This window comes from Lepidochelys kempii, chromosome 7, assembly GCF_965140285.1.
Source record: "Lepidochelys kempii isolate rLepKem1 chromosome 7, rLepKem1.hap1, whole genome shotgun sequence".
NCBI classification, from domain to species: Eukaryota; Metazoa; Chordata; order Testudines; family Cheloniidae; genus Lepidochelys; species Lepidochelys kempii.
Window position 1 is genome coordinate 102,647,578 of NC_136386.1, and position 12,867 is coordinate 102,660,444.

Consider the following 12,867-nt stretch of genomic DNA (forward strand, 5'->3'; position numbering starts at 1 on the left):
ATTTTGAGATTGCATTTCTTTGTTTTTACAAATTAAATTTGAAATGTACTTAGTGCTGTATGTTGATCCTAGGGCTATACATTCATTGCATCTTTTTTCTTAACTACAGGGCAGCCTGCAAGGTGTTCCACTCCTCAAACTGCTTACAATTTAGGATGCATATTTTACGAGTTTAAGTTTACTTTCATGTGTTAGTTTTAGATTGTTGAATGAATAATACATTTTATTATGCATTTTGTTACTATAATATGGGGCTATCAGAAAGTACGCCCTAGACTTTTCTTCTTTTAGCTAAAAAGAACTTTTCTTTTTTTTGCTAAAAATGTGGATCTACAACAGATGTTTTGTCTTGCAATCAAAATAAAGACTCAAGAATGTTTTGGACTTGGAAGGGTTATTATTTGCAGTAGGTTAAGTGTGCTTTAGATTATGCTGCCAGAAATATGGCCAAGTTCAGAGGCAATTAGTGTATGCTAGGGAGCTTGAGCATTAAGGAGCCTTAAGGCACTGTAATGTGCAGATAGATAACACGAACATGACATAAGTTTATGAAGGAAGACTGACATGACCTAACAGCCTCCTCTTAGTAGTTTTTCTTGCTATGTTCCTCTCTTCCAGCCCCTGGGCCAGATTCAGAAGTGATGTATAAAGGGGTGCTATGCATCACTAGATGCACATGAACCTAAGGGAGCCTAATTTGCTGTAGTATAAATGAATCTCCGGGCAGTCTGAGGGCAAGATCATTCTCTCCTCTACCCCTCCCTCACAGTAAAACCAAGAAGGGTCTAGGATCCCCTTGTACATGTACCTCATATCATCCTGTGTGGACCAATGTGTATTACCCACCTGTGGAAAAAGATGTAAGGACCTGCTCCCAAACCTTACAAATCCCAAGAGATCTACACAGATCCCAAAATATCAAAGAGGAAGTCTGTCTCTCTCCACCAGCTTTGGCCCCACCAGAACTATGCCACCAGGGGGTTGAGCCCTACTGGTAGCTGAGTCTGAGATCCCTGTGAGGGTAATCTCCACACGACTGGGAATTAGGGGGGCAGGGCATACCCCTTCCTCAATATAGATGCAGACCCATAGAGACGCGTTTCCAGACTCCAAGGATGAAATTGCCTAAGGAGGTTGCAGAATCTCCATCACTGGAGATTTTTAAGAGCAGGTTAGACAGACACCTGTCAGGGATGGTCTAGATAATACTTAGTCCTGCTATGAGTGCAGGGAACTCGACTAGATGACCTCTCAAGGTCCCTTCTAGTTCTGTGATCTGCCACATAGCAAGTTACTATGGAATCATCTCTGAATGTGGCCAGAATTCATGTTTTTCTTTGTGGTACAAGGAAATTTTTTTTCAAATTCACATTTGTTGGAGTTACAGAGATCTAGTTTAACATTTCTTTTGTATATACTGTTAATATCTTTGCACTTGGATATCAGTGTTGGATGCTGTCTTAATTTAAATTATTATATCATAATAATTTAGCACTTAATTGCATTTTTTTTAATTTTTTTTTTTTAGTGTGGAGTTGGATTTTAAACAACAGGAAGACAAACTACAGCCAGTTCTGAGAAAACTTCACCCTATTGAGGAAACTCAGGTTGCACCTTTGCCTTATTCTCAGGAGAGTTACTCCTCAACTCCAAAACAAAAATCCAAAACTGAATCAAAAAAGCATGGAAGATGGAAACTCTGGTTTCTTTAATTAAGTCTATTAGCTATGGAGTTTAAGGCCTTCTTTGAAATATATTTGGAATTCAATTAATCATCTAAAAAGGGATCTTGGTAAATTGATCAGTGTTATCAGCCACTGTTACTCTGGTTATTATGGGCAGCATTCAGTTCTCACCATATGTACCAAAAGGCCTTTGTACCTATAAACTAATGTTCATGAGCAAGGCATTAAATCATACCTTGCCAACTTTTATTTGCAGTTACCAATGTGGGATGTAAAATCAGAATTGAAATCTGTATACACAAAGATGAGAAGTAAAACTATTTTCCCGCTACCCTCTGGCCCCCTTAGATCTGCAAGTGTCACGTTTCATCCTGTACACAGCTAAAATAATTATTTTTAAGCTTTTTTATGTTCTGTTTCGTTTTAAACATTAATGAGGAAAAAAAGCAAGCCTTATGTTTGCAAAGATCTTCAGTTTTACATTTAATTTTGCAAATAAGTGGGGGTCATGAGAAGTGCAATTTTTAGCACATAATATCCTGGAGAAAGCACAACTTTTCAAATGGTCCAAGACCATGAATAATATCTATGATGTGACTATATATGTGTATTTGCCTTCATGTGCTGTAGAGTTAAACCAAGTTATTACATCTTACATATTGACACCTCTAATTTAGTGTCATCATTATTACCAGACTTACGACATGTTTACTGCTCATTTCAAAGGATAAGCAGCCAGAAACCACCAGAAGTCAGGACACACCTTTAATCACTAAAAGTTGATAGGGTCGAAGCTAAGCTTTCTTAGATCTCATTTTTATATTTTGGTACCCAAAGGCCAAATGCTATATTCTGTCACAGAATATGAAAAAAAATAAGATGGATAATATTAAAATGATAGATTGTTGGGAGTTGCCACAATTTAAATCCTTTTTGTAATTCAATCTTCAGAAAAACTGTACACTATTGTAGAGGGTGCTAGAAATTTCATAGTATGCATTATGCTTTATTACAAGAGTTCAGAAGGGCCTGGCAACTTTAATAGTTATTTATTTAGCTGAGCTTCTAAGATCAATTTCCAGACCAACATAATATCACTTGTATTAAAATAATATATTAACTGTATTAATCAATCACACTTAGGGGGAAAAGCTGTGAATCAAACTTCTTCTTAGATTTTTAAAAACAGAAACACTTTAAATCCATGATCAGTTATACACTGCAATCTTTTCCCTTTCCATATTAAGCGCTGTCATTAAAAAACCCTAATCTAGGTGACTGTCTGGAAAACTCTTGTAATGATAGGGATTGGGAATCTTGTTTCTTTTTTCTTTTAGTTAAATAATTTGAATAGTGTACACTCATGTGACAGAAACTGGGATACAAGGTACTGGCTCTGCAATTTCATATCCCAAGACAGCATTAAGATGTGAATTTTTCAGTCTTTAGATGCAGCAAACAGGTGGAAGAAATGAATCCCTAACAGAAGAGTCTGCACCTACTAAATAAACCTGGAGATGTTTATGCTCAACTCTTCCCCCCCTGCCACTTACCTCAACATCAAATCCATTGTTAAGTACTATTAATTCTACAAGGATCCTGAAGCAAGCAATGTGGTCTTTGTCTTCGAAGTAATAGGAAGTTAATGTGAGTACATAGAGTATATGTGAAACTGTTTATGTCCACTTCAAAACTATTTCAACTGGATGCTTTAATGAAAAAACTCACCTTTGTAGTAAATGTCAAGAGGGCTACAAATCCTTGTACATAAGTAAACGGTATTCTAAAATATTTTTGTGAGCGATAAAGGATGAGAAAAGGTGTGCCATGAAGGAAGTGCAATTGTTTCATGTGGAAAAAAATGTTTCATGTATTTTATACTGTTTTTAATTAAAGTTATAAAACTGTTTACAAGATATCCCATCTTGTTTTAACAATCCCAACTATTTCAAAGCATTAAATATATATATAATTTATTTACTTATTTTTCCTAAACAGGACAAAGTCTCAAATATGGGCATAAGTAGAAAAAACACACACATTCAGTCTTTTAAAACAGTGCTATACCTCAAAGTATAGTGTCACACATACAAAGAAAATATCCTACAAGCCAAGTATATTTTTTAAAACACTGAGTCAAGCATCTCACAAATGGGATTCTTTACAGATGGTTAATGTCAACTAATAAAACAGACTTCTTAAAAATCCATTCTAAATATTCTTGTGTGCAGGGACTCTGATGCAAAAGTCTTAAATGTTTTTATGCTTGGTTATTGAGTCATACCCAAAACTAGTATTATTACAGGCATTCAGAATGAAAAAGAAGGATTCCTTGGTGAAATATTTAAGAGCTAAAAAATGGAAGTTATCCCTGAGTGTTTTCTACATGTCCAGACTATTTTCTTAAACAAACTGCAGATTTTTAATTTTTTACATTTTTTTTAAAAAGAAAAAGCTAACATGCATAGTAAAATACCATACCATACTATGTAATTTGTAATAAAATGTTTTTGCAAGTGTGTTAAACGCATCATATTGTGTTACATTTAGGATCACACAGGCTTGATTTAGATCTTGAGAGGAATATTTACTTCTTACAACTTTTAGCTACACATGGTATGTGACTGACATAGAACTGTTTCCACCCTAATGTGATACATGTGATAAAAAGCAGGAACAAAATTATGACGAAGAAAACATCACCACTATTAGTGTAGCATATTATGTAATTTTGCTGCTAAATTCATTGGCAATATCATGCATTCTCAGACACTAAATTTACTATTTGCACTGCTCCCATAACATGCTTAAATTACTTTCTAATCAATAAATACTGCAGTAATTTTGCATTACTTACTGTTTTCATACTACATGGACAATGTTTTCTAAGTCTGCATAATTCCCATTAAGCAACAATGACATTCCTATGTTTTGAAATTATTATTAGGAAACAATTTGTGTAAGTACCACTTGTTTTCTTAAAATTAATCAGTGTAAAATACTTTATAATCAGGGTAAAATGAAAAAAAATCATGATTAAAACTGAAAAAACCCACAATAAGTACAAAGTGTTTGGTTTTTCTTGCTTCAGACAAGATGCTATGCAATGAACAAACAATAACTGGCTATGCATTCTTTATTTTCACTCAATGTTTTAATGGTATATTACATTTAAAAAACCTAATAGATTATTTTTTCATAAGCATTTTGAAATCAAGCTGTTAAAATTTCATTAGTCTAATTGCATATGTGTAATAGCACACAGTATGCACTACTCTTAATTTTGTGGCTGTGATTGCCACCAATAATATAATGGCAGTATGTTTACAGCTCTGCTATACTAGGATGAAGCAGAAGGCCTGAAACATTTCTTAGCATTATTTCAGTATCAGTAAAATACAACTGTAGCTGCTGGAAATATGCTGCCAATTTATTTAACTGAATGCAGTCTCAAGGTAAAACTTGGTATATTATTTGTATATGCCATGTCCATTAGCTCCATTCATGATAATATTCAATTCATACTTCAGTGCACAAAAAGCTAGATAATAGTGAGGGGGAAAAGTCTTAATTTTTGCAATAATAGCTTGTAATGAGTAATTTGAAATGTGTGTATAAGAAAAAAAAATTTTACATTGCGCCACAAGTAAATACTGTTTTTACTTTGCAGTAGCCAATGAAGAAAATGCAAACATTGCAAACCTTCTGCCCAAGACTTTGGCACTCACGGTACCCCATGATTCATACAGTTTGAGACCAGAAAGGACCATTATATCATCTAGGCTGATCTCCGGGTATAACAGAGGTCACTGAATTTCATTCAGTCATCCCTGTTCTGAGCCCAAAAACTTGTGTTTCATTAAAGCACATCTTCCAGAAAGGCCTCATTCTTGATTTGTAGACTTGGATAATCCACCATTTCCCTTGTTCATTTGTTCAAGTGGTTCAGTGCCCCCACTGTTAAAAATCTGTGCTTATTTCTAATTTGAATTTGTCTGGCTTTAACTTCCAGCCATTGCTTCCTGTTATGTCCTTCTCCTCTAGATTAAAAAAACCCTTTAATGTCTGATATTTTCTCCCCATGAAAATACTTCTACACCATAATCAAAATACCTCTTGATCATCTTTTTGGTAAAGAGATTGAGCTCCTCAAGTCTCTCACTGCAGGGAATTTTTTCCAGCCCTCGTATCATTTTATGGCTCTTTTATGGCACCCACTCCAATTTTTCCACATCACTTTAAAAATTTAGATGCCAGAACTGGATGGAATATTCCATCCAAGTGCCATTTCCAAAATTAAAATCACCTCTCTATTATTCTCTTTTTTTACATTCAAGGATCATATTAGCCCTTTTAGCCACAACATCTTGCTGGGAGCGATGTTCAATTGATTGTCCACTGTGACCAATAAATCTTTTTTCAGAGTCCTAATTTCCAGGATAGTGTCTCCCATTCTTAGATATGGCCTGCATTCGTTGTTGCTAGATATGTGACCTTGCATTTGATGGTATTAAAATATATTTTGTTTTAATGGGCCCAGATTATCAAGACATTCCGATTGCTCTGTATGCGTGTGTTGTCATCATTATTTACCACTCCAGCAATCTTTATGTCATCAGCAAATTTTATCAGCAATGATTTTAAATTACTTCCTCAAATTTTATAAGCAAAGATACAAAATAGCCAAAATTGTTTGACCGTTAGCAAACACTGAAAAGTCCATTTATTTATTTTCATTGCTGTGTTTGTGGGGGAAACATATTGAGTTGGTGTTTTTGAGTAACATGGGGGGTCTTTGTGATTTGTGGACTTATAACACTTATCAAAAGTGCCTAGAAGAGTGCATCAGAACTTCTAAAATGTGTTTACAGGACTCTCTTTCCATTTATCATTTTTTTAAAGCAACCCATTTTTCAGCACCAGAGAAGCTTAAAGATCCTGGTTGTGTCAAGGCAAAATCTTGCTGCAGCTGTATACATTAAGCCTTTATTGGGTCTTCCATAATAAAAGAGATAAACAAATAATCTAGTGTGGACAGAGTGACTACAGATAGGAGAACAAACAAAAAAGGAAAGTGAGAGGAGACTGGAAGAACACAGACTTGAAGAAGACAGACACTGGAGACTGGGTGTAAGTATACAGTCACTTATAACAACAAAAAAAGGCCATGGTTATCTTGCAAAAATCATGGTCCATATCATATTCCAGTAACTATGCATGATTCTCTTCACCTGAGTATCAAGGAGATAAACTGATACAAACTGTTATTAGTTTTACCAACACTGCAACTAACATGCCCATATCAATACACACATATTTACCAAATGCCTTTTAAAAAAATATTGTATAAAAAGATTTAATTTCAAGGGGAAAATATTCAAAAACCACCAGTATCAAAATGGTGAAAGTAATTCCCCTCCTGTAAATTATAAACCATATTTAACATCGTAGACTCAGAATTTAGGCTCATCATTAAGTATATAACTTCGCAACTCCCAATGAAAAGAGCTGATTAAATGAACAGACTGTGTTTAAATCCAAGCTAATAGAGCCCATACCAGCATATTCTTCTGCATGTTAAACAGCATGTCGGGTTCTTATAAATCGTCTGGGGTAGAATAAAATATAGTGCTAGCATTAATAGTGACTTGGCCAGAAATAACTATTCTAAACCTGACCTTCATCTATTGCTTCCAAGTTTTGTTTGTTTTGGGGTTTTTTTTTTTCTTTTTTAGAGCTAAATTTTCCCCAATCTTATTTAAAGAGATATTTGTCTTTTAGGAATTAAAAGTATTTCTATCTAATAAAGAATATTTATGTTCCTAATCTTGAACAACAGAGTATTCAAAAATAAAGTAAAGAGATTTTAATTATATAAGCAAATTCTTTGATGGAAGTAGCCCTTTCAGCCTATTCAAATACTAAGAGAGGAAGAGTGCCTCATATCATTCATGAAGTTACCATCTAGCTAATTAAAGGGAACTCTTTACAAGCATTAGCCAGAAGGTTTGCAATGGTGGTGACACATGGCCTTGAAGAGTATGGAGAATCCTTAGAATTCTTATGAGCCCAAACTCTGTATCTCCTTCCTAGTAGCCAAGAGTGGTGAGGGAAGGCAGACGTCCTCATGACGTCATTACTGTTCACTTCACTGGCAAGGAACCACCTTGCCTTTCATACTAGCATCCAGCTAGTGAGCTTCATTCTCACTAGGTGTCTGAAGGTTTTCAAACCCTGGTGAAGGCTGGGGGAGAAAAAAAAAATCCTAGAGAGAAAACTAAATGATCAAAAATAGATTTAGCTTTTATAGCAAAAACACATTTAGGATAAAAATGGTAAAAAACAATAATTGAAGGGAGGGTTTTGGGGGTCCTGAGGTTTCCAGGAATCTTTGCAAATTTTAAATTTCACACACAAAAAATTAAAAATGTTCTGATCTCTAAAATTTGTTACTGTGCTCACATGTGGAATGCAAGTTTGTGACATATTGTACGTGACAGCGTATCCCATGTTAGACATAGGTATCTGGGCCCATTATATACAACAGAACCATCTATTATCAATACTTTTGTTGAATCAATTTAACAATTGTCATAACAGTAATAAAGGTTTTAAATCACATCCATAAGTTATAAAACAGAGAAAAATCAATCTTTTTGAATAGTCAAAAAAGCTGACTATTGAAGTATTAAATTATTTATAGTTTCATAACTAGACTCTTGAATTATATATCCTCTTGCAACAGCGAATATTTTGCACGTTATATTAGTGCTTATCTATGAATTTCATGCCCTACTGCTGATCTTTATCCTGTGATCAGAAAACACACTGTATTTAACAAAATAACCATCATCAATATACCTTTACTCCCTCTGTTTCAAGGCAACTCCATTCTACCTTGAATATGTGAATTCTGTTAAAATCCCCTGTTGACGTCCAAAATGCTAGGCTCTCAAGTACAGACACACACACACTTTGAGGCATACTGCATACTTGTGCACAGTTCAGAAGTTGGAAATGTGTGTAAAGAGTATAATCTATGCAAATTAAAAGCACCAACAAAAGAACACCGTGTTGGATATTTATACATAAAAAGCACCCATTACAGTGCATAAAGAATACCAAATAAAAATCCCACTGATCTTTAAACCAAATTATGAAAAGAATGCATAATGCGAAACCAATGTTATTTGATTAACTTTTGTCGTATTGGGCCCAACCCTACAAATCCTTGTTCAGACATGTAGTTCCATTGTATTCATTGGGGCTACTCAAGCAGAACCACTCAGGAGCGAATATTTACAGAATCAAGATGTAAATTTGTATCATAATGAACATATTTCCTTCTTTTAAAGAAGAAGCAAGCATCACCAAAAAACTTCCAATATCTTTGCAAATACATAATATGCAAATTCCATATTATTATCAGTGTGATACATTTTAAATAAGAGGTGAAATATATAGTCATTTTTTCAAGGTGAAAAAATGATTTAGATTCAACTACTGTAACACCTGTATAGCAATTTTATGTAAGAAATGAATATATATGATTTGTGATACATTACTTTAAAAAAAAGCCATCACCTAAACTATCCTCCTTTATAGTTCTTTGTCCAGAAACTGTTTTTCCTTCTATTTGTTCTGCTATGATCTATTCTCTAATCTAAATTCTAGGTGCAACTTTCAAGTCAAAAAAATGTAATGCATAAATCTCAATCTGATGCTGATCCAAGAAGGGTAAGGTTATGCATACTAAGTATCAGTTTCATTTCCATCTTACTACTTTATTGACACCACAAAAGTGAATCATTATTGGTTGATTACCAAGAGATGCTTTTAGAAATGCACTGAATTTTAAATAGTAAGTGCCCTCTTAAAAATTCCTGATGCTGTCAGTATTCATTAAATAATTACAGTGTGTTCAGATGTAATGCTTTCAGGCTACATTCATGTTCACAGTGTGCATTTTTAATACAATTGCACTTAGTTAAAAATATATATGGGCAAGACTTAAACTTTCAAATACATTATGCTGCAGTTAAAAAGGGGGAAAACTAACTATGGGTCTACTAACGTAATGCTTCAGAAAATATCCTGTTGTGGTTTTGTATCATTTCAAATATACAGACATCATCACAGTTTAGCAGAGGGGAAATAAAATTAAGGAATTTTGATAAATACATCAAGCTATATTTCTACAAACAATTTAACCTACAGAAACAATAACAATATTTTGTCTGCATTCTACTGTCTATATATTTTATTATATACAAACACACACAATTCAAACCTAATTACTTTTGTCTGCTTTCTCAATGTTAAGTTTTTCTTCCATAAGAATCATAGCTACTTTACTTACTCAAGGATTAATCCTTGTCATTTTGGGGTGAGAGGGGTACAAAATCATTAACCGACAGTATGTTGTTGGAAGTGGGAAAGCAAGTGCCAAGATGATAGCTGGAGAGAGAATTAGGAGTAAGAGAAGGTTTTTATCATTCTTAGGGATACAAACACCATTACAGATGATGAAGAGTGGAGGACAGAGAGTGAGAGAGGATGGTGTCCAGGGGACGGACTGAGAGCCTAGAAGGACGAAGAGAGAGATCACAGTGAGAGGGTAAAGGAATAATATGGAATTAGAGGAAGAGAGGAGAGAGTTAATTCAGAACTTTCTCAATTTTGATTTTTTATAAATGATGTAATACAGTACAGAGAAGGAAGAGGTAAGGGAAGAAGTTTTAAGAAGAGAGTCAAAGCCATTAAAGTGTGCAGATTGGCAGGAAACATTTCATGATCTCTCTTTCCAGGTTTCCACCAAAATATTTTTTTCAGAATGATACAGAACTTTAAATGAATAACGTTCACCTAAAATGCAAGCTTTTACACCAATTAAGTACATTGTGTGCATATATGCTGCAAATAGTGACAAACATTTACAGATTTTTTAAAAAAGTTAATAAAGGCCCATATCTTCAGCTGATACAAACCAGTGTAGCTCCCCTGAAGCCAAATTTCTGATGCAGAATATTTAAGTGGTCCAATAAACAAAATATTTTAGAAGGTAACAAACTTTGTTAAATATAAAGTTGAGCAAAACTCAACAAGAGTTAAGCTCTTCTACTATTAAGTTATGTCAGTGTATTCTTAAATGGATAATCTTGGAATAACCATATTATTTCTCAGGACTTGCATAGGCACACATCAAAGCCTCTGTTTCATTATGAAAGTTGTAATTGCCAAGGCCATATTCTGCAATCCTTCACTTATTTAAAATCAGTATGCCTATGGGAGTCATTACCCCAACTGAACAACCACAATGTGAGTAAATGTTGGCAGAATAAAGCCTCCAGTCCAATTTACATGTCAACAACCAAAGTTTTTTTTTTAATTTACACAACATTTTTAGCTAGTTAAAATCTTGTAATTGCAAAAAATAAAATTAGTTTTGGTTAAACAAACCCAATTAAATTCATCATTTGATCACTGACAATTTAAATAGGACCTTTCTCCTCCTATTATAAGCCACACAAAAATTATAATCCAAAACTTTACAGTTTACTGAACACACAAGAGAGTTACAGGAGGTTTTGATTGCTTTTTACCACCTGGGATTTAAATCCTATATTATGTGAGGTGCAAGAGGTTGTGATAAAAATACTTAAGTTTATGTCAAGAGACACTTACAATGAGCTCTGAATCGCGTCCCATGGAAATGACTGTTCTATTGACTGTCCTCAGTAGCTTTTCCATGATTATCTGGACATGGCGCTGTGTTGGTCCCTGGAGAGAAAGGATAATCTAGTGGAAACTATCACCAAAAGACAATCAATACAACTCAAATATTGATGCTTGTTATTAAATCCATCTATCCTGTTGAAACCAAATCAATTATAACTCCTCACAACTACTGCTCAACAAGATGAAAAACCGTCTTTGTTAAAAGCAAAGACTGCACAAAGAAAATAGACTTTTTATTACTGCTGCTACTGAAAGTCAATTACAGAGAGTACTTTAAAAAAAAAAAAAAAAGCAAATCCTTAGGGGAAAAAACGCAGTGTTTATGGCATTAGGTTAGGTCACAATTTAGTTTTCCAACGACATTTTTTCACCATTTAAAATCAAATGTCTCTGACCAAGGTAAACATGGCACACTTAACAACAGTGCATCCAATAAATTAAACAATTTAGCTAAGGCCTTTCAAACTAATTCTCAATTGTTTTTTATATATTCTGGTTTTAAGAGGTGCTCTGCTAGGATTTTTTTTAAAAAACATTAAAAGTGTGGTGTTGACAGTGAATGCCCTTTGTGAACATGTTAGGGATGTATGTCCCAACCCCGTAGGGGGAGGAAGTCCCACAAAGTTTGGGGGTAGGGAAGTATCATACTAATATAGGGAACTTGCTTCCCCTCCCACAATGTAAACGTGCTCCTTAAAAGTTACTTGCCTGCCTTGCCCTAATGCAGCTTTCTTTAGGGACTACTCTATGGTTGTCAACATTTAAAATGTTTTGCCAGACAATTCTCTGAATAGGATATGCTGTAGGCTGTTGTTGGACAGCTGTGCAACCCTGCTAGTGAAATGCATTTTTATTATTATTATTAAATGAGTGAGAAAAATAACCCAGGGTTCACCAGGTTGCATTTAACTTCCAGAGGCTCCAGCTGGCATATGTGAAAAAGTATCCCTCATCTCCAGTACATGTATGTGCAGCTACTGTTCCGCAGCACTCAAGCTCCCTGCTGGTGACAAGCAGGGACTTTCCTACTCTCACCTCCAGGGACTGCTTCCTTTCCCCACAGCTCCTCCATCTCCCTTTTCTGCCTGCATACAGGCTTCAATCATCTGGCAGCTCAGCAGCCCTCTCTCACCCAGTTGTTGGTTGTCTCTCTCTCAATAACAGAAGCCAGCTCCTAACTCTGCGCCCACCCCTCATGCAGACCTTCTCAACTGTGTTCAGCTCAGCAGATGGTGGAGCTGCAACCCAGTAAGTACAGCTTGCTGAGAGAAATGCAGACAGCAAAAAATGGGGAGGGACTGCTGTGGTGTCAGGACAGAAGCTCATTTTCTTAACGTAATCTGCTTCCTGATGCCACAGAATCCGGGATCACTGGAAGAATGCAGTTACCAAGGACGTTTTTTTAAAAAGTTGGAACTTGCCCTGGCCAAAGTGTAGGTAGCTA

The 12,867-nt window shown here is 35.0% G+C and overlaps 2 protein-coding genes across 6 annotated transcripts in view; one reads left to right on the top strand and one right to left on the bottom strand.

Moving 5' to 3' along the window:
- The window catches only part of INSYN2A (inhibitory synaptic factor 2A), an 81,451-nt gene extending 77,312 nt beyond the window's left edge, over nucleotides 1-4,139 (top strand). For all 3 annotated transcript variants that reach the window (XM_073354953.2, XM_073354955.2, XM_073354954.2), the window contains one exon: nucleotides 1,529-4,139. In XM_073354953.2, the coding sequence (XP_073211054.1) occupies nucleotides 1,529-1,712 (184 nt within the window). In that variant the 3' untranslated portion in view covers nucleotides 1,713-4,139. The remainder of the gene's footprint in view (nucleotides 1-1,528) is intronic.
- The window catches only part of DOCK1 (dedicator of cytokinesis 1), a 551,011-nt gene that overhangs the window by 379,250 nt on the left and 158,894 nt on the right, over nucleotides 1-12,867 (bottom strand). For all 3 annotated transcript variants that reach the window (XM_073354059.2, XM_073354058.2, XM_078853851.1), the window contains exon 27: nucleotides 11,370-11,465. In XM_073354059.2, coding sequence (XP_073210160.1) covers nucleotides 11,370-11,465 — 96 coding nt within the window. The remainder of the gene's footprint in view (nucleotides 1-11,369; nucleotides 11,466-12,867) is intronic.